Below are 20809 nucleotides of genomic sequence, written 5' to 3'. Positions count from 1 at the left end.
TCTGGCTAACAAAACTGTATTCTAAAATATAAGAAGATAGTGTAAGCACATATGACTCAAATGTTAGTATCAATGTCTGGCAGTAGGGATTATACTTTTCTTGAGGGCAGGAGGGGGTGGAACAGGCAGTGAAATTCAAGATTTGAAATTCAAATATATTTGTAAGTTTTAGCATATGACAACTATTGATCGTTTTTACTAATACCTAACATTGAATACCGTGGCAACATGGGATTCCTCTAATACACAACTTCGGCTTTTGAACTCTGCACTGGCCTAGTTGAAGCTTTCTTAGAACAGTGCAGCACTTTGTATTCTTACTCAACTCTTCTTTCTTTCTTCCTTCCTTCTCTTCTTTTTAGGCTGTCAGATGTGCACTGAGGCCTAAAGGCATTTCTTTCCTACTCCCACTTCCTCTCTTTTATTCTTCACAAGCAGTTTCCCCAATAAACATCTTGTACATCTAATCTCCTCTTGGCATCTGTTTCTTCGGGAATTTGAACAAATAAAGTGCCTTACTACACCAGACACCAATATTAAACTCTATGCATGCATTGTTTTATTTAATCTTCACAAAAGGCCTATGAAGACATCATTATTCCCATTTTACAAATAATGAAACAGTAGAAAAGTAACTTTCTGTCATACAACTAGTGACAGAGTTGGGATTCGAATCCAAGTCTGTTTGACTTCATAGTTGGAGCCACAGACCTTATTTTAAAACAGTGAGTTTATTAAAAACAAAAAACAATACTACAGACCCTTGATAATTTTTTTCTGATGCCTGTGTACTTACACACATTACATTTAATCTTAGTAAACCCATAAACTTGACAGTATTACCACTTTACAGATGAAGAAACTGTGGCTCAGAGAATTTAAGTAACTTCTTCAAGGCTATCATTATATGTTCATTAGTTTAAGCTCAACTCCAGATCCTCTCTGAATTCAGTTGTTTATATTATACTGCATTGCCTAATTAGTCAAAATGACATTGTATCATTTTGAGCTTTTATATTTGTTAAAACTTTTTATATGGAATGTATGTATTTCAAGGGATGCACTAAAGTTTGACCTTGTCCTCTGTAATTTTTTTGAGAGAATCTTTCACTCTGTCACCCAAGTTGGAGTGCAGTGACATGATCTCAGTTCACTGCAACATCTGTCCCCTGGGTTCAAGTGATTCTCTTGCCTCGGACTCCAGGAGTAGCTGGGATTACCGGTGCCCACCACCACACCCAGCAAATTTTCGTATTTTTTTGGTAGAGATGGTGTTTTACCATGCAGATCAGGCTGGTCTTGGACTCCTCGTCTCAAGAGATCCGCCCGCATTGGCCTCCCAAAGTGCCGGGGTCACAGGCATGAGCCACTGTGCCGGCCAACCTTGTCTTCTGTATTTTAACAAAGTCTGCATTTGGCCTTAGTGTTGACTTTTAGAAAGTAAACAGTCAAAAAGGCAGGTGCAGTACCTGTCACAAAAGTACTCAATCTAGGGAGGTGAGTAGGGGCTGAATCCAGCCCATACTTTGGCGGCCCAGCCCTGTGTCCTTGCAGGGCTGTTGCCACAGAGAAAAGGATGCCTTTTTCCAATCCTTACAAAAGTACCATCAATTATCCCCTTTATCATTTTTTATTGGGTCTATTTGATTCTTCTCTCTTTTCTTCTTATTAGTCTTGCTAGCAGTCTATCAATTTTGTCCTTTGTAGGGACATGGATGAAGCTGGAAACCATCATTCTCAGCAAACTATCGCAAGGACAAAAAACCAAACACCTCCTGTTCTCACTCATAGGTGGGAACTGAACAATGAGAACACTTGGATATAGGATGGGGAACATCACACACCAGGGCCTGTTGTGGGGTCGGGGGAGCAGGGAGGGATAGCATTAGGAGATATACCTAATGTAAATGAGTTAATGGGTACAGCACACCAACATGGCACATGTATACATATGTAACAAACCTGCACATTGTGCACAGGTACCCTAGAACTTAAAGTATAATAATAAAAAGAAAAAAAAAGTACCATCAGTTACACACTGTATATCCAAGAGTTGCGGATCCTCCAGAAGGGGGTGCCCTTTTCTAACCACACAAGGTGCTATAAGGGCTAGCTGTGAGGACGGAGGACAACAAGGTGAGAGGGAGGCTAATGCCTCATTATATACCCTTTCATACCTCAGGAATTTTGCACCAAGTTTAAATTAAAAATTTGATTGATATGGCAATACATGTAGTATTATATGTGTTCATAACCTGTGGGTCACCATTTCTCCTTCTACAATTTGTAATAAGAAAATAGATACAAATATGTCTAAATATTTTACTATAAAAAACTTTATTGTACTATTACTTAACAGAAAGAAGTCAGTTTAAAAGTTATTACATATTCATAAAATTGAATAGCATGCAGGCCCTAAATATTATTTTATAGAAGCAAATTTATTGACATGGGAAAATTCATGGTGTAGCACATTGAAAAAAGCAGGTCACAAGACAATACAGATAGTATTATTTCATTTTTATTTTAAAAGCACATATATGCAAATCTGTAATAATACAGAGAAAAATCATAAGTTATTTCTGAGTGGTGGGATCATGGGCCACTCTTCCTTTCTCTTTCCTTTTTGGCATATTTGTAACACTCTAATACTTCCGTAACAAATGGGCATCTTTCCATAACAAATAAAACAAATGCCAACTCCATCCTCCACCCCATCCTAGTTATACACACAGATTATTGCTTATTGTTAAATGCCTAACATCTTTAACTTGCCCACAGTTATCTACAGCTTATCCTAAGCTCAGCTTTTTACCTTAGCTTTATTACCAGCCTTCATCCATCTTACATATTCAAAGTGACCTAGGTACTATTTCTGTTTTCTGACACCTTTGCATCTTCCAGTAGAACACTTCTCCCTCTTGTTCCCCTGCCAAAATCCTTACCATCCTATAGGGCACAAACTCAATATTACCTTTTTTATGAGGTCTTTCCTCATCTGCCCTCCTGGAAAAAAAAAAAATCTCTTTTCTTTGCATTCCCATCATGTTTTGTGTTCAATGATGTATGTAAATTGCCCCACATATAATTATTTTTGTATATAACTTTATCTCTCCTAGTAGACTCTAAGTGAAAAAATTCTTTACCTTTGTCTAATTTATAAAGCATTTTTATATCCACTAATCTTTTATCCTTGCAAGACTGAGCAAGAAAAAGAATCAACATTTATTTCATAGCAGTTGTGTATCAGACATGTTTGAGGCTTTATATGTCAACCCACTTAACCCTCACAGCAATCCTATGGATCCATTTTACATATGAAAATATAAGCTCACAAAGGTTCAGTGACTTATTAGTGTCATAGCTGGTAAAAAAAAAAAAAAAAAAAAAAAAAAAAAAAAAAAGCATGACTGTGATTTTTTTAACTCTATTCTTCCTATTGCAAAAACATCATTCTGTGTCCACCATTGTGGAAGATGTGAACACATAAAAAGCTCACATGAAACACATCAAAATTGATGAGGGTTTTCTGGCACACTAGAACTGCTATATTCAGATAATACTTGGGAGTCAACTAAAGTCAGAGGATTTTTGAGGTAGGAGGGACCTTACAGATAATCTAATCCATCAAACTCCTATATGTTATAGATGAGAAACAAGATACCCAGAGAAATAAATTTGCTTTTGTACACATTTAGCAGCTGAGCCAGGATTAAAAATTCAACTGGAGGCTGTATAGCAAAGTGGTTAAGATGATCACTTTTGGGGTCACAGGCCTTCATTCAAATCATAGCTGTGTTTAATGACTATGTGTAACCTAGGACAATTTACAAAGCTTATCTTTGCCTCAGTTTTAGTATCTGTAAAAGGAGGATAATACTTACCTATTGTGCTGTGAGGAGTAATTTAACACTGAATAGCAGAGAATAAGCACAGAAAAAATATTAGATATTCTCTCATCTCCTGTCTCAGAGTCCAGTCGTCTTTACAGAATAGCACATTGCCTTTTATGAATGAGTGTGGAGTGGACACTGTATTTCAGGGTCAAGGTGAGTAACAATAAATATTTATTTATGTGGTAAATCCTTTAAAAAAATGTACAAATACTTCTCAGTGGATAAATAACATTTTTAAAAGGAATCATTCATTCAATAAATGTTTATTTTTTATTTTTTAGAGACAGGGTCTTACTCTGTTGTGTAGATTAGAGTGCAGTAGTGTGATCATAGTTCACTGTAACCTATGTTTATTTATTAGAGGAAGTATAGAACACAGTAAAAAGAGCCAAAATTTAGAGGACCTGGATTCAAATCCTCATGTCTTAGCCTCCCAAAGTATTGGGATTACAGTCATGAGTCACGGTTCCTGACTTATTTATTGAGCTTCTATTACACGCCAGGCATAGTGCTAGATGCTGGGTATGAGATGATGAATAAAACAGACATAATCTCAACCTTCATAAGCACTGAAATTTGATACCAAAATATCCCTGAGATCTGCCTATGGGATCTGTCTACAAGTCAATGCAAAGATCTGCCTACAAGTCAATGCAATGTAATCAAATACACATTAGTATTTGAGGCTAGCTATACCTATATAGTTGTAAAACAAGATATTCTTTAGAATTAAGTTCTATGTCATTTCTAGTATTGGTCATTTCAACTAAATTTTTGTAAATTCTCTGAAAATTAGGCTATTTCTGTTTCTCTAAATAGAACAGGGTATTGGGATGGGCAGGTTTAATTAAGCATATTCCCTGAAACTATGTGATAATCCCCATCTGTTTGAGAGTTGTGTGAGTGGAACAGCACAGTTTTGCTAATAATTCCTTATAAATCATTAGAGTTCAGTTTTATGAATTTGTGCTCATTTACTCATTTTCTCTCCCTACACACACACACACACACACACAAATACACATGTATACAAATGTGTGTGTGAAAAGCTGCCTAAAGAGATAGTTAGCTGATACTGTGGACTCAGAGTCACCAATATGCTTGCTGATGGTCTCCAGATCTTCTGTATTTGCCCCACGTGTTATGCCAATGTACAGTATAAGCATTTGTTTGAATTAGGATAATAAAACTGGCCAAGGATAAAGGCAGTAAAGAAACTGCATTATTTACATGTCAAAATTACCTTATGGTGATGAACACATCCCTGAAGTCCCTTTTATCCTCAAGTTTTGCTATCCACTTGATTTCTGAATGTGACATACTATCTATCCATTTTTACCTGGGAGTGAAAATAATGATACTATTATGTTTACTTATAAAGGTATAGAGCACAGTTTAGAGCCAAAATTTAGAGTCAGGTAGACTGGATTCAAATTTTAATTGCGCCATTTAATTGTATAACTTATGGAAAAGCACAACCTCTTTGAGTCTCAGTATAAAATGTGTTGCAAAATAGAAATAATACAATTTTTGTGATTTTTATTATTAAGCATTGAATAAAACAATACATGTAAAGTGCCTGGCAGACAGTATCTACTCTGGGTATTAATGATTGGCTATATTCAAGAACAATTAATAGAGATAAATCACTGCCCCTAAAAACTAGTTGCTGTACAGATAAAATATACAGTATCCCTGAAGTAATTTATAATACTTTCAACTGGAGAAATAAACAAAAAATACAAGATTCAACAAAATGTCAAAATTGGGATTAATGGGGAGATTATAAGTTTGTTGAATTATTAACCAACAAGGTTAGAAAATCAATGTGCTGTCCTAAATATGGTTTGGCTGCATTATTCTCAAAAGGTAAGAAGGCACTGGCCTGGTGTAACAGGGGCCTTGAATTGAACATACTGCATTTTTCTTTATGAGTATGCTCCGATAAAGAAAATGTTTTTATGCAATACATAAAGAAAAATGCAATAGTACCTACAACTCTTTTGGGAACTTACTGTTTTGAAAAATAATAGCTGCCTTTTACGGGGCGTTGGTGGGGAGGAAATTATTTAAATACAAGGTGGCAAGTGAAAACTACTTACCTAAGAAATTGCATTACTTAAGAGAAGTCGCCAAGGTTCACTACATCACATCTTTCAAATTTTAAATGAGCACCTTTCCTCACATTATCCCTTTGTCGGAAGCGATTTCTCTTTACAACTATTCTGGCTACCTCAGACCTCCATCCACAATTCTCCTGAATCCTTCATTATCGACAAAGCCTGGGGCAGAGCGCAAGCATTCCTTTCTGAAAGCACACCTACTTACAGATCACTGTTTTCCAAAAATGCATCTAATGCCCAAGCATGAAATTACAAGCTTGTTCTCTCACGTCTCAGCCAGGAAAACAAAGACCGTTCTTCTCACCCAATTCAAATGGCGGGGGGAACCTTCAATTAATTCTAAATCAGGAAGGAACCTCCCCATCTCACTTCCCAAATGTTTGTAAAAGATGTCTTCTTCAGCCAACTTCCTGCCTTCCAGGCATGGCACCCCAGAACTACGGAAACAGTACTCAGGAATCGAGAGTGGCCAAACACTGCTAATGGGAGATAGGACACTCGTTGATCATGGGCAGAGAAACTCGGCACAACGCCGAGTCACGGTACACGGTGTCTTCGGCCTCGTCCAGGGACACTTGGTGACCCGAGGTCGAGTTCCAAGTCGGAGACAGATTTTGCGAGTGGATGAGACGGTAAGCCGGGATCCCAGGGCCTTCTCCAGCTGCACTGGGTGTCAAGCGACACGGGGTTGGATGGGGACTCCTTCTGGTTCAACCCTAGCCCACTCACTTCTCGGGCTGGCCAAAATGCTGCACAGAGTCCCGGCCAGCCATTAATATCAGACCCAGCAGAAAACCCAGTAAAATCACTTACCAGTCTTCCACCTCCGGTGCTGATCTAGCAGGAGCCTGACTCGCTGGCCAGACTCAAGCTGGGCACCAGATATTACCACCCTGGCGACCGCTCCAGAGCGTCACTGACAACCACCCGGAAATGTTACTATCGCTTCCGGGGCTGCCTAGCGCGCGGCGGGAAATTATTTCCCAGAGCCCGGATTAGTGAAGCAGTTGAGTGCTGCAGCGGCAGTCGTCGCCCCTGCCGCCGCCGCCACCGAAGGAAGCATCCAAGACACTTCGGCCGGGAAGGTAAAGGGGCTCAGCTAGGAAGACACAGTGTATTCTGTCTCTATGGGGTTGTTTCTTCCCCGGGCTGTACCTCCGAAGTTTCTGCCTACCGGCTGCGAGGCTAGAAAGGGAGCGGCTGGGGTGAGCGGCAGCGGTGTCCGGCTCTCGCGCTTTCTCCAGCCGCAGTTCTCCCGACTTCGCTCTCGGCGCCGGAGTTGGTGGGCTGCGGCTGCAGACCCCGCGACGCCTCGCCGGTGCCGCTGCGGGGACTGCCACCGAGCGCCTGTCTGCATTACTGGGCTGAGCCGCTTCCTCTGCTCCTGCTTGCGCAGCTCTGCAGCTCGGCCCGCAGCCTGGAAGGCACTAGGCCCCCCGCGTTTCTCGTTTCCATAGAACCCACGGGGACGCCTCATCCTGATACAGAGTTTTGGCTGCTTTCCATAACTTAGCGTCTGCGGAGGTGGCTGGGATCCCCCAGGCCCACCTTCCTGTGACGAAGAAAATTGTGTCATTCTTTCCTCTCTAGTAGAATTTTTTTAAAAAAAACATACTAAAACGGCAGTGATCCTATCTCTGACTGCTGTAGGCCTTTAAACACAAACATACACACATACACGTTTCCCTGAAGGGAGGGTCTCTGTTCCTGGGAATTACATTTCAGCTGCCTGAAGGCTGGAAACAAGACTAAGTGGCTATTTTAAGATTTCTTCCACTTCCAAAACCTCAGTTTAAATATTGACCAAAAAAAAAAAAAAAAAAGAAAGAAAAATTGGTCCGTCTCGGGTACTTCATATCATTATTTGACTCAGGAATTAGATGGAGCTTTGTTTTGGGGGCACCAGCCTCTTTTTTGACGAATGACTTTCTTATTAAAAAAATCGTTGTTGTTGAAATATTGGGAATGAATATTTGAACTGAATTTACAATTTATGTGTGACGGACAATGCACCTTGTGGATTTTTTGGTTTATGTTATTCCGTTGTGCCTCAATTCCTGAAAATATCTGTGGATGTGCAGGATGTTCTCATTATTGGAAAGTTTGATTACGTCTATTGCAGGTGTTCAATACATAAGTTGCTAGTATGAGGTGGATTTATATGAGAGTAAATTTCTTTATTTTCTTGTCCTGTCCTGTCCTGTACTGTTTCTTTCCTTTGCTTGCTTGCTTGCTTTGACAGAGCCTCGCTCTGTTGCCCAGCCTGGAGTGCAGTGGCGCCATATCAACTGGCTGCATGCAACCTCCGGCTCCCAGGTTCAAGCAATTTTCCTATCTCAGCCTGGGATTCTCCTATCTCAGTAGATGGGCTTACAGGTGCGCGACACCACGCCTGACTAATTTTTTGCATTTTTAATAGAGACAGGATTTCACTATGTTGTCCAGGCTGGTCTTAAACTCCTGACCTCAAGTGATCCGTCCGCCTCGGCCTCCCAAAGTGCTGGGATTACAGGCGTGAGCCACCGGGTAACTCTTGAGTATTCTTAATTTAAAGGAACTAGGATGTTCAGATACTTGAATGTTTAAGTCAATTTTATTGTAAAGACAGCTAACCTTCAATACTGCAAATAAACCCCATTCTGTTTTCTAAATCTAGATTTTATTATGCGTTAAGTAAAATTGAATTATATGACCTGACATTTTCTTGCTTCCCTAAAGCATAAAGCGTGTATCACGTGAAAGTCATTGAAAAGATGATCAAATGTGGTTACTTTTCATAATCAAAATTCAGAACTCTTAAGATTTCATAGTAAGCATCCACAATTTCCACTGATGTTCAAAAACATTGCGTTTTGGGAAACCAGTAGTATAGCTTTTATTTATTAGTATTTTCCTTATTGTATGTATCTTGATTATATTACCCTAAAGTAGGGTTTTAACCATTTAAACATTTTTAAAAAGTAAAATAAAAAATTCTGTGTTGGCTTTGAATAATAAACCCTAAACAAAACGAACTCTCTCAAAAATGTAACTAAAATGAAACATCATCTGTTACTCTTGTAGTTGACCCTTTGAATATGCTAATAGAAAATACATCTGTATAATGTACTGTGTACTATTTCTCCCCTTATAAGGGCATGTTACTGCTTAAAAGTAAAATAACTCGGAACTTTTAAGTTCACTTAATTCATACTTTCTATCAAAATTACTTTGAAATTTAAAATACACTGGTTATTTTTGAGGAGGAAGAAAGGCTTTGTTGTATGAATTACTCTAATGATTGATTGATACCAAATCATTTTTGAGGGGAAAATAATGAAAACTTTGTTTCTCATTAGACAAAAAGAGCACTCTTTAGATTGTTTCTAGAAACGCTTTGAAATTTTAGACACTTATTTTACTGAAAATAATTTATAATTATGTTTAAATTTTTTCAGTGGTATTGCTGTTCTAAATGTCTTCCCACCCTTGTACTGTTCGTTTCATGTAATGTATCTTTCTTTTGTGTTAGCTGAAAGTAGATTGCTTTATGAAGTTATAATGTTGTTAAAAGTATTAGGCTAAGTTCTGAAGTTCAGTTCAGCTTGGTATTGTAGAAAAGGCATATAAGTTTTGCAGAAAGACTTATCTGTGCATCTTGTTTTCACCATTTACTAGCTGTGTACCCTTGAAGTAGTTTCTTAATCACTCAGATTTCCCAGTATCCTCGTCTGCACAAGAAAAATAAGTAGCACTTATGTTGTGAAGAAGGAAATGAGCTAACATATATGAAGTATATAAACCACAGTAGGTCCTCATAAAAATTAAATCCTGCTTGTTCAACCTTAGACGTATGCTCTTCCTCCTAAGTAAACCAAATTTCCTAGGATACCAAGGCACATTTGACTTCTATCATCTATGGCTAACCAATATCTACTGTCCATCTATTCTTTTTATGAACCTTTCATCTCTTGACCAGCTTGCTTCCTTAAGGACTCCTTCATCCTTAAATTAACATCTGCCCAGCCTGTGCCTTGTACAGTATTGGATAGATTGGACATCTCCATATGTTCCCCTAAGCTTCTCATTTCTTTCTCACCATATTCACTTTGCTGCTTGTTCTGTTTTTTCCTTCTAGTGCTAAATTTGTCATCAGAGGGACTAATTCCTGCTTCTTTCCCAAATAATGCCATGGAAGTAAGAAGAGCCCTCAAGTCTCATCACTGGATACTTCTGTCAAATAATTAATATTTATACACACACACACGTGTGTGCATCTCTCATGTCTTTGACGGATGGGGCAGGAAATAGACACTATGTCTTAAAAAAAAAAAAGTCTGAAGGCCAGCTGAATGATATTAAACCAAGGACCTAAATTGGCTCCTAGACCTAAAGGGGCCAGAATTTCTGAACGTCACTTGTAGTTAAAAGCCAAACAGTATTTTACACACACAGTGTAAGTACTGTGACATGTGTCTGCCTTTTGCAATATTGGTTCAAACAGAGATCCAACACTTGGACCCTTTTCAGTTTTAACAGTTATTTGTTTACTTTCCCAGTTAAATGTTTTGAATAAGAGAAATCACGAAAATTTTTCAGACTCTTTAATTCAGAGCAAAAATCTTGACTGCATTCATTGCTTGGTATATGCTTTTCAGATGAGGGGAGTGTCAAATAATTCTCCTTAGTTTGCTGTAGAAGTAGGTTTAAAATCAAAAGAATTCAGCAAAATAACAAACACTAAGAAACCACTAGTTTTCATCATATGACCTTAAAACCATGAAGAGTATTAAGTGGCAGGGAAAAATGATCACGATATAATATTACATAAAAGTGAAGATATGAAACAATGTAATATCCAAATTTTGTTATATATATATTTTCACACTCAGATAAAACCTAAAAGTCAACATCCCTCCCCAGTGTTAACAATGGTATTACAGGCTGAAGGAATTAGAGATGATTTTAATCTTTCTATATACTTTGTAGTATTTTTCAAATTATCTATAAGCGAATGTTAAAATTGAAAGATCTGTAAGGTTATTTTGGGGGGAAAACTAGTTCTTAAATATATAAATCAAAGTTTTTTATTGTCTTAAATATTTATTTTAGCTAATGATACCATACAATTTATTTCTAATATTACTTCTCTTTTACAAGTAGGGCTGGTTTCTTTTATAACCAGCCCTATGTAATGTAGAGTAGGGAAAGGTTTATCCTTATTTTCCTTATAAAACTCTATTTATGCATCCCTGCCTCTCATTTTTGTAGCACCTTCCACTTTTTCCCAAGGGCTGTACCCTGCTCTTTCATCTTGCCTCTCAAACCACTTTTGTATTCATATCTGTATTCCTGTCCTTCCTTGTCTCGAGCTCAATTTTCAACATGTTCTTCAAACATGGTCTAGCTATGTGTTACACTATAAAGAATTCAAAGGACCTAAAAGGCTAGTTTATAATAAATAGTGTTCTTAATTAAGATGAAGAGTTCTATAGGTTTTCTTTGCATTTTGGACTGGCACCAACTACAAAGGAATTTCAGGCATTAAGAATAGGCCCATGTGGGAGATATTTTGGGAAAGTCCATACCACAGAGACAGTTGCTTGCTATGCGTAAAGGCCAACTCTATTTACAGTTATTGTCTCCTTAATTGTATTTTATTGTTCAAGGTAAGTAATTTTTGTTAATTACTATAAGATGTTAATAATTACTACAGAAGGACATTTTCTCATGACTAAGAATGTCATATAATTTTAACTTTTTTGACAGTAAAGATAAAACTTTTAACTTTCAAAAGTCATGCTGTCTTTTTTGCTTTTTTTTTTCCCTCCATTTTTTGGTGTTAGGACAGTATCTTCTGTATGAATGCTCCAAGGGACACTCCCTATTAGTTCTATAAAGATCTATAATTTTTCTAGAAATAACCACTGGTACAGTTATGGTATATTGACTTTCCTTCTTGTGCTGGAAGACTTCTAGAAGTTAGCTCTTGATCCTCCCTACCCCAGACATATCACTTGTACTAAACTTGACTGTACTTTAAAGGATTTTTAATTGTCTGGGTTATTGATATATATTAAATCAATTAGAGTGCTCTTTTTGGCTTCATTGACATGTCAGGTTTATTGTATTCTTAATCCTGCAGGGTCAGAAAGAACCATCAAACCATGAATTTTATAAATAAATCAATCAATGTATCTATACATGTTTATATCTGTTCCTACATATACGGTCCTATGTAACTGCATGAATTAGATCCTATAATCCAGGTCATTCACTTGTCATATCATGTGCTGTAAAAAAGCATTGCTAAATGTATTATAAACTCTCTTGTTTCAAGTAGATAATTTTATTGTAGAAAACTGTTATAAAACTGTTCTAGTTATTTTGGGCCATCACTGGGATTCCTGATTCTGTTAAAGTTTAGCTAATAGCTCAGTTTTTTTGATAAACTTGTGACTAGAATATTCTGTATTCTGATTTGTTCTTAAACATATCCATAGTTTATGGATAATGTTTGAATCAGGAAATTGTTTTTTCATCTTTGTTTCCTACTTCCCTTTCCTCTGCATGTTTAATTTCAGTTTCATATTTAATCATTTTCAGAGGAAATAAATTGCTTTAAAGGGGTTTCCTGATTTCTGCTATTATGCAGTTAGTCCTATTTTCATTTTACTATAGGCTCTTGTTTTGACAGAAAATGCTGTTAAATATACAAAGTGGGTTATTTCCATCGTATTTATTTTATTATAAAGACCATATGGTTTAAGATGAAAACTTTGCTTTACACACTAACTCCAGTAAATCCAAATAATTTAATAATTTATACATGAAACCAGAATACATTAAAATGTTACGTTGTTAATAATACTCAAATTGTAAAATAGCTGTTAACATGATCTGGAAACAGCAACGTAGGATATGTTTCCTTTATTTCTGTATAACTTACTTAATTCTGAGAAAGCAGAATAATAAAATTTAAAGGACAAGCTTTAAATAAAACTTTTTTGGGTAACAGTGTTATAACAATTTTTTTATTATTTTTTGTATATTCTGATTAACATAAGTTTTTATATGTCAATTTTTAGAATAATCAGGCAAGATTTTAGATTTTTTAAAACCACTCAAACTTCTTTGGCAATATTCCTGAAATAGCCATTAAATAGCCCTTGAAACTCTAAAATACATTAAAAATATACAAGTAGTAGGAAAAGCATATGTGTTTACAACTCTTGTATTCCTCAGCTGGGCGGGGTGGCTTACGGGCTTACGCCTGTAATCCCAGCACTTTGGGAGGCCGAGGCAGGCAGATCACAAGGTCAGATCGAGACCATCCTGGATAACACAGTGAAATCCCGTCCCTTCTAAAAATACAAAAAAAAAAAAACCAACATTAGCTGGGCGTAGTGGTGGGCACCTGTAGTCCCAGCTACTCAGGAGGCTGAGGCAGGAGAATGGCTTGAACCTGGGAGGCGGAGCTTGCAGTGAGCTGAGATTGCGCCACTGCACTCCAGCCTGGGCGACACGGCGAGACTCCGTCTCAAAAAAAAAAAAATTTTAAAAAGTCTTATATTCCTCTGATAACAGTGGTTTTTGATAAAACCAATTGGATAAAGACAAGTATTGATTGAATACCAAGATGATATTCACAGATATGTTGAATTTTACTTGTCCAGCATTTCTGAAAAGACCTATCATTTTCTTTTTATTTTTAAATTGTATTTATTTTTATTTTTTTTGAGACAGAGTCTCGCTCTGTTGCCCAGGCTGGAGTGCAGTGGTGTGGTCTCATCTCACTGCAGCCTCCATCTCCTGGGTTCCAGCAATTCTTCTGCCTCAGCCTTCCAAGTAGCTGGGATTATAGGCATCCGCCACCATGCCTGGCTAATTTTTGTATTTTTAGTAGAGACAGGGTTTCACCATGTTGGCCAGACTGGCCTGACCTCGTGATCTGCCCGCTTTGGCCTCCCAAAGTGTTGGGATTACAGGCGTGAGCCACTGCGCCTGGCCAAGACCTATCATTTTCTGAAGGAAATTTGCTTAAAGGATTTTAAAAAATAATTCCCTACAAATAATGAAAGCATTTCTCCCTAGTTATGGACATATGTTTTATAATCCAAATGTGACTTCTATGTGTGTGTTCATATGTGTTCTGCATCAGGCTAAATCATTATTACTTCTAGCAACAGAGCGTATTCTTCATAGTTTTTATGAATTTCTGGTCCATATTGTTAATGGTTATTAACACTGAAGAGCTACATTAATTAACCCATGTAAATGGTTTTAAAAAAATTGTTTGATTAGGTCAGGCATAGTGGCTCACGCCTGTAATCCCAGCACTTTGGGAGGCTGAGGCGGGCGGATCACGAGGTCAGGAGGTTGAGACCATCGTGGGTAACACAGTGAAACCCGTCTCTACTAAAAATACAGAAATTAGCCGAGCATGGTGGCGGGTGCCTGTAATCCCAGCTACTTGGGAGGCTGAGGCAGAGAATTGCTTGAACCCAGGAGGCAGAGGTTGCAGTGAGCTGAGACAGCGCCACTGCACTCCAGCCTGGGCGACAGAATGAGACTCTGTCTCAAAAACAAAACAAAACAAAAAAAAGCCAGGTGTGGTGGCGGACGCCTGTAGTCCCAGCAACTTGGGAGGCTGAGGCAGGAGAATGGTGTGAACTTGCACTGAGCCGAGATTGTGCTATTGCACTCCAGCCTGGGCGACAGAGTGAGACTCTATCTCAAAAAAAAAAAAAAAAAAAAATTGGATGATTAATACAGTAAAGGGTTCCTTATACAAGAAGCTTAATTTATTTACTGATGAAACTGTTTCATGTATATGATTAATTTTTCATAAGAGACCAATCCCTAGTATGTGCACTTAAAAATTTCATACTGACTAGACCGAATCTCTGTAACTTTTTAATAAAAACATTTATTTCATTGGAGAGCCTTATCTTTAAGGCACTTTCTTATGTTCTGTATCTGAATTTTAGAGGGTTAAAATACATTGTACCTCTTTGCCCCTTTTGCAGCCAGTTGAGAAATGCAAAAATCAGATAAATTGAGGTTGAAATATCAGCTTTTTTATTGAGTAAACATTGTTTTGAAGATGATGGTTTTTGTTTTGTTTTGTTTTTCCCTCCTTCTGCAAGAAGGCTGTGGTTTTGATATGGAACCATAGTGTGCTTCTTAGTACATAACCTCTGAATTGACTTACCCACACAGGCAGTGCAGGACTACTACTGGCAGCTCCTTAGGATGTGTCAGAAAGCATCGATATGGACCTTCTTTGCAAATATGCAGATAGGCTGAGCAAAGCATATCCATTTAGTTGTCTCAAGGAGCTTCTCCAACGAAATGGGGAGTGATGAAGGTTAGAGAAAAACTAAGAGTGCAGTTACCCTAGCTGAACTTCCTCCTCTTCAAAACTCTTAAGCAAGGAAATAAACGTTCACTTCTGAGTAATACTTTAAATTGTTTTTATTGAGACTTTCTTTCAATTTTTACTCTTAAATGAATCTCAACCTTTATATATATTGTATTTATATGTCTTTAAAAATAGACTTTTGTGAAGAATGTCTCTCACTTCACCAGTTGTGTTCTGGGCTCAAATCGTTACAGTTTTTGAAGTTTACTTGTAATTGTATTGAAAGAAGTCATTGTTTCTTTGGTTGTTGAAAACAGCTACTGTTGTTATTCTAGCTATGACATTAGTTAAGTATTAATAATCCATAGCTATGGTGACCAAATTGTTAGGGAAATGAAAAATTGCCCTGATTTCTCTAGTCCCTGCTTTCCTTGTCTGTGAAAAGATTGAGATTTTTCCCTAAGATGCTATCTAGATCTCCAGTTCAACCTCATGTAAACAAACAAAATTGTATTCTGATGAGAAATTCTGTGAGTTATGTACTCCCTAAACACAAAGTACTTTTTGTGAACTACATTAAAATATGGATTCAGGTCCCTATGAAAATAAACTTAGATTTTTAAAAAAAGTGATTTTTCAGTTTACCTTGTAAATGATGAAATTAACATATATATAGCAAAGTTAAGAAATACAGATTGCAAATAGGATCCAGGATTATTATGTGTACCCACTTTACTAAATTATTGGATATAAATGCTGTGGGACCATGAGTTCTATTCACTTCTCCGGTAATGTGTACCTATTTAATATCTGTCCACAGAGGCTTTAAAGTCTTTATGGAGTATAAAATCTGATTGTTTCATTGTCTGTAAGTTTCAAAAGCTCTTAGCGAACAACAGTAGTTTTTTTTTGTTTTTTTGAGATGGAGTTTCACTCTTGTTGCCCAGGCTGTGTAGTACAATGGTGCGATCTCAGCTCACCGCTACCTCTGCCTCCTGGGTTCAAGAAATTCTCCTACCTCACCCTCCCAAATAGCTGGGATTACAGGCATGTGCCACCACGCCAGGCTAATTTTGTATTTTTTATGGAGATGGGGTTTCACCATGTTGGCAGGCTAGTCTCAAACTCCTGACCTCAGGTGATCTGCCCGCCTTGGCCTCCCAAAGAAAGTGCTAGGATTATAGACATGAGCCACTGCTCCCGGCCAACAATACTTTGTTTGTTTGTTTGTTTATTTATTTTTGAGATGGAGTCTCACTGTGTCGCCCAGGCTGGAATGCAGTTGTGTGATCTCGTCTCATTGCAACCACTGCGTCCCAGGTTCAATTGATTCTCCTGCCTCAGCCTCCTGAGTAGCAGGGATTACAGGTACCTGCCACCACACCTGGCTAATTTTTATATTTTTAGTAGAGGTGGGGTTTCATCATGTTGGCCAGGCTGGTCTAGAATTCCTGACCTCATGATCCACCTGCCTTGGTCTCCGAAAGTGCTGGGATTACAGGTGCGAGCCACTGCGCCCGGCCCAACAATACTTTTTAAATGAAGCTTGTATAACATTATTATGCCAATATTTGTATAACATTCTGTCATTTTCTGAGGAAGAATATTTATTCATCAGTGTGTTTTAGTGTCAAGTAATGTATTAATCCAGACTTTCAATGTTCAAATCAGAAAGAAAAAAAAACCCTCACTTTTTTAAGGCCACATTTTGAGAAGATAACTTTTAAAACTAGTTTCTATCGTATGTAAGTAATTTTAACATTGTTTTAAGAGTTATGCCTAACGTCTTTAATTCATTATATGTTTAATAGTTTATTTTTAGTACTCATAGTTAAGAAAAAATAATGATGTCAACCCTGTGAATAATATCTTTAACATGTTATCTTCTGTACGTTTGTATTTGCTAGATGGAAGATGGTGCCCCAAAGCATATCATCCAAATGACAGGATTTAAGATGGAAGAAAAAGAAGCGCTAGTTAAATTACTTTTAAAACTAGATTGCACTTTTATTAAGAGTGAGGTAAGAAACTTAGCAAAATGTTCAAGGTATATTTGAAAAATAACTAGAATTAAAATGCTGGCCTAACAATGATAAAATGCCTTCTTGATATTGTAACAATAAGAAGAGTGTGTTATAAAGGCAGTCTTACTTTAGTAACATTTCTTGATGTGAATTCTTCCCTCCAGAAATACAAAAATTGTACCCATCTTATAGCTGAACGCCTATGTAAGAGTGAAAAATTTTTAGCAGCTTGTGCAGCAGGTAAGTTAACTGTCTTCCCGCAACTTTTGAAAACAATCTTCATGTTAAAGAAGTATTTTATTCTGTGGAGAGATAGCATATTTATATATAAAACCTCAATGTGTTTTCCTGATATTTTTTGAAAATATTTAATTTTTTTTTTTGCTTATTCTTCTGAGTAAAATTCTGTAACACATGAAAAATGTATTAAATTGACAAAAATATTTACCTTAACAAGAATTTAGTGTGTTTTATTTAAGACAAAAAAAATCACATTAACTAAAAGACTGGCACAAAATGTCAAAATCTTAAGCTTTTGTTAAAGTCTCAGCTGTTTTCAGTCAAGTTTTCTTTCATCTGTCATTTGATACAGTCAGTGCTTTTGTTCTCTCTCTGCTGCTTCTCCTATCCATATTATGAAACAATGGTCATACTATTTTATTTTTCTAAGATATTAAATTCTATAGATCCAAATTAAGACTTAGTCTTCTCTATCATTTTGTAATTTATAGCTTTCTCTATTTTTATAGCTTTCTCTATTGTGATTGATCTAACATATCATTAGTCTACTGATTGCAAAAAAAAAAAGTGTATGTAACTTGGGTGAATTTATCCTTTTTTAGATTAACTTACAAGGAAAATACTTGCATTCTTTTTTAACTTTACAAATGAAAACATACATTGTCCATAGTGTTCAAAAAGATCATTGATGCCCAGAAAAACTGTTGGTTGGGTGTGGAGGCTCATGCCTGTAATCCTAGCACTTTGGGAGGCCAAGGCAAAAGGATCACTTGTGCCCAGGAGTTTAAGACCAGCCTGGGCAACGTAGCGAGATCTCATCTCTTAAAAAAAAAAGTTATAAAATGACCTGAAAAATTGTTTAACTCGATGAATTTGTTTTACAGAGTAGTAATGCTGTGAACAATATTGGAAAAGCTGTTAGCATAGGAGGAAGAATATAAATCTAACCCAAAATAGTGAATAATGATTGTAATAATAATTCAAATAATACCACATTTTATTTTGGATTTTAAAGCTTTGTATTTATGTTTAGAATTATAGAATTATAATTTAGAATTATATTTAAATGAAACTATAATTATAACTAAGTTATAACTATGGAATTATATTTAGAATTATAATTATTTGTCATGGAAAAGATTACATACAGTGTTCAGTGATATTGTAAGCCTCTCACTATCAAAAAATTTCCTCAAAATGCATAGTTCAAAGATAATGTTAGCAGTGTCGCTTGAGAGTCTTATCTTGAAAAAGATTGACTTTTATTTTGTATTTGATCTTTGTTGTTTATCATTTATCAGAACCAAAATTCCTTTGTGACTGATAGCTCATTTGCTTTCTAGGAAAGTGGATACTAACCAAGGACTATATAATTCATAGTGCCAAAAGTGGCAGATGGCTTGATGAAACAACTTATGAATGGGGATATAAAATTGAAAAAGATTCCTGTTATTCACCTCAAATGCAATCTGCACCTAAAAGGTGGCGTGAAGAATTGAAACGCACTGGTGCTCCAGGAGCCTTCCACAGATGGAAAGTTGTCCTCCTTGTTAGAACTGATAAGCGAAGTGATTCTCTTATAAGGTAGGATGTGATTACATAAAAGCTAAAGCAATTCGTGAGAAAATAATTTTGATTTGTATGAGTACTTTGTGTATTTTTTGGCAATTATTAGCCCAAATGAGCCATGGTGATTTACTGCAATCTCCTAGGTAAGCCATTATGCTCATTTAGACTTATGTGTCTTTGATAGAACACAATCTACTTTACAATATTGTTTTAGATTATTCTGGATATCTCTATTTTACTTTCCATTTTACTCCTTTTGGCTAACTCAAGCAAAACAAAAAAGGAAAACTAATTGGGAGGTTTTTGTTTCTAGTTTTGAAGCACTTTTAGACTTGCTATTATCACAAAAGCATCATTCTGGGTTTATGTAGTGCTGTCTTCATTGTTCATACGGATTTCATCATAATTTTATTTCATTTTGTCCTTGGCATATTTTTACAAGCTTTTTTATTGGGTAAAATGTATTCTAAGACTGCTGTTACTTTTTTTATGGCAAGAGGGTGGGGAGTGTTTTTGTCTCCGTTACTTAAATGTAATTTATAATCAATAAAATGCACACAAATTAAGGGTATATTTTGATGAGTTTGGACAAATTGATGCACCCATGTTACCCTCACTATAATCAAGATCTGTTCCATGTACATTATCCTATAATGTTCTCTTGTGTCCTTGAACATTTAGTTCTGTGCCACCAACACCGGGCAACCACTGATTTCCTTTTTATCACTATAGACTAGATTTGTCCTTTCTAAGAGGTCCTTATGAAGGGGATCATACTTAAATACTGCTTTGATACAGCTTCATTTGCCTAGCACAGTATTATTAAGGTTCATCCATTTTGTGTATGCCAGCAGTTCATTCCTTTTTGTTGCTGAGTAGTATTCTACTCCATGAATATGTTACAGTCTGTTTATTCACATATTGGTAGACATTTGGGATATTCTTTGTCTTTACTAATATAAATTGAGCTGCTATGAACATTTGGGTACAAGTATTCATGTAGACATGTTTTCAGTTCTTTTGGGAAATATCTCAGAATGAATTTATACTATTTAAGATGGCAATCGTGTGTGTAACATTATAAGAAAATGCCAAACTGGCCAGGCATAGTGACTCAGGTCTGTAATCCTAGCACTTTGGGAGGCCAAGGCAAGAGGAGATTACTTGACCCCAGAGTCTTAGATCAGCCTGGGCAACATGGCGAGACACTGTCTCTACAAACATTTTTTTTTTCTTTTTTCTTTTTGGCAAATTAGCCAGGCTTGGTGATGCATGTCCTAGTCCTAGCCACTTGGGAGGCTGAGGTGGGAAGATAGCCTAGAGCCCAAGAGTTGGAGGCTGCACAGAGCTATGAACTGTTTTTCAAAGTAGTACCATTTTATATTCCCAGCAGTGGTGTATGAGAGTTCCAGTTGCTCTGCAGTTATTTTGGCACTATTACTGAAAATCAGTTGACTATGTATGTGTGGTCTATTTCTGGACTTCCTGTTTGGTTCCAGTGATCTCTATATCTAACTTATACCAACACTACACTGTTTTGATTACTGTATCTTTATAGTGAGTCTTGAAATTAGGTACTATGAGTTTCTTAATCTTTTTAAAAGTTGTTTTAGT

At 36.7% G+C, this 20809-nt stretch overlaps 2 protein-coding genes across 6 annotated transcripts in view; one reads left to right on the top strand and one right to left on the bottom strand.

Annotated features, from left to right (window-relative positions):
- Window positions 1-6943, bottom strand: part of KIAA0825 (KIAA0825 ortholog) — a 523375-nt gene extending 516432 nt beyond the window's left edge. Inside the window, exons 1-2 of the mRNA XM_030927226.1 lie at window positions 6833-6943; window positions 5140-5235 (exon numbers count right to left, since the gene is read on the bottom strand). Coding sequence (XP_030783086.1) covers window positions 5140-5216 — 77 coding nt within the window. The 5' untranslated portion in view covers window positions 5217-5235; window positions 6833-6943. The remainder of the gene's footprint in view (window positions 1-5139; window positions 5236-6832) is intronic.
- SLF1 (SMC5-SMC6 complex localization factor 1) overlaps window positions 6881-20809 on the top strand; it is a 79347-nt gene continuing 65418 nt past the window's right edge. For 3 of the 5 annotated variants that reach the window (XM_030927230.1, XM_030927228.1, XM_030927227.1), the window contains exons 1-4: window positions 15260-15368; window positions 17270-17383; window positions 17551-17626; window positions 18970-19210. In XM_030927230.1, coding sequence (XP_030783090.1) covers window positions 15363-15368; window positions 17270-17383; window positions 17551-17626; window positions 18970-19210 — 437 coding nt within the window. In that variant the 5' untranslated portion in view covers window positions 15260-15362. Of the gene's footprint in view, window positions 7105-15258; window positions 15369-17269; window positions 17384-17550; window positions 17627-18969; window positions 19211-20809 lie in introns of those variants that run through there. The other 2 variants (XM_010380612.2, XM_030927229.1) reach the window with 2 other exon arrangements.

The sequence above is a fragment of the Rhinopithecus roxellana genome, chromosome 3, assembly GCF_007565055.1.
Source record: "Rhinopithecus roxellana isolate Shanxi Qingling chromosome 3, ASM756505v1, whole genome shotgun sequence".
Taxonomy (NCBI): domain Eukaryota; kingdom Metazoa; phylum Chordata; class Mammalia; order Primates; family Cercopithecidae; genus Rhinopithecus; species Rhinopithecus roxellana.
The sequence above is the reverse complement of the archived record's forward strand: the minus strand, read 5'-3'. Positions and strand labels throughout refer to the sequence as shown.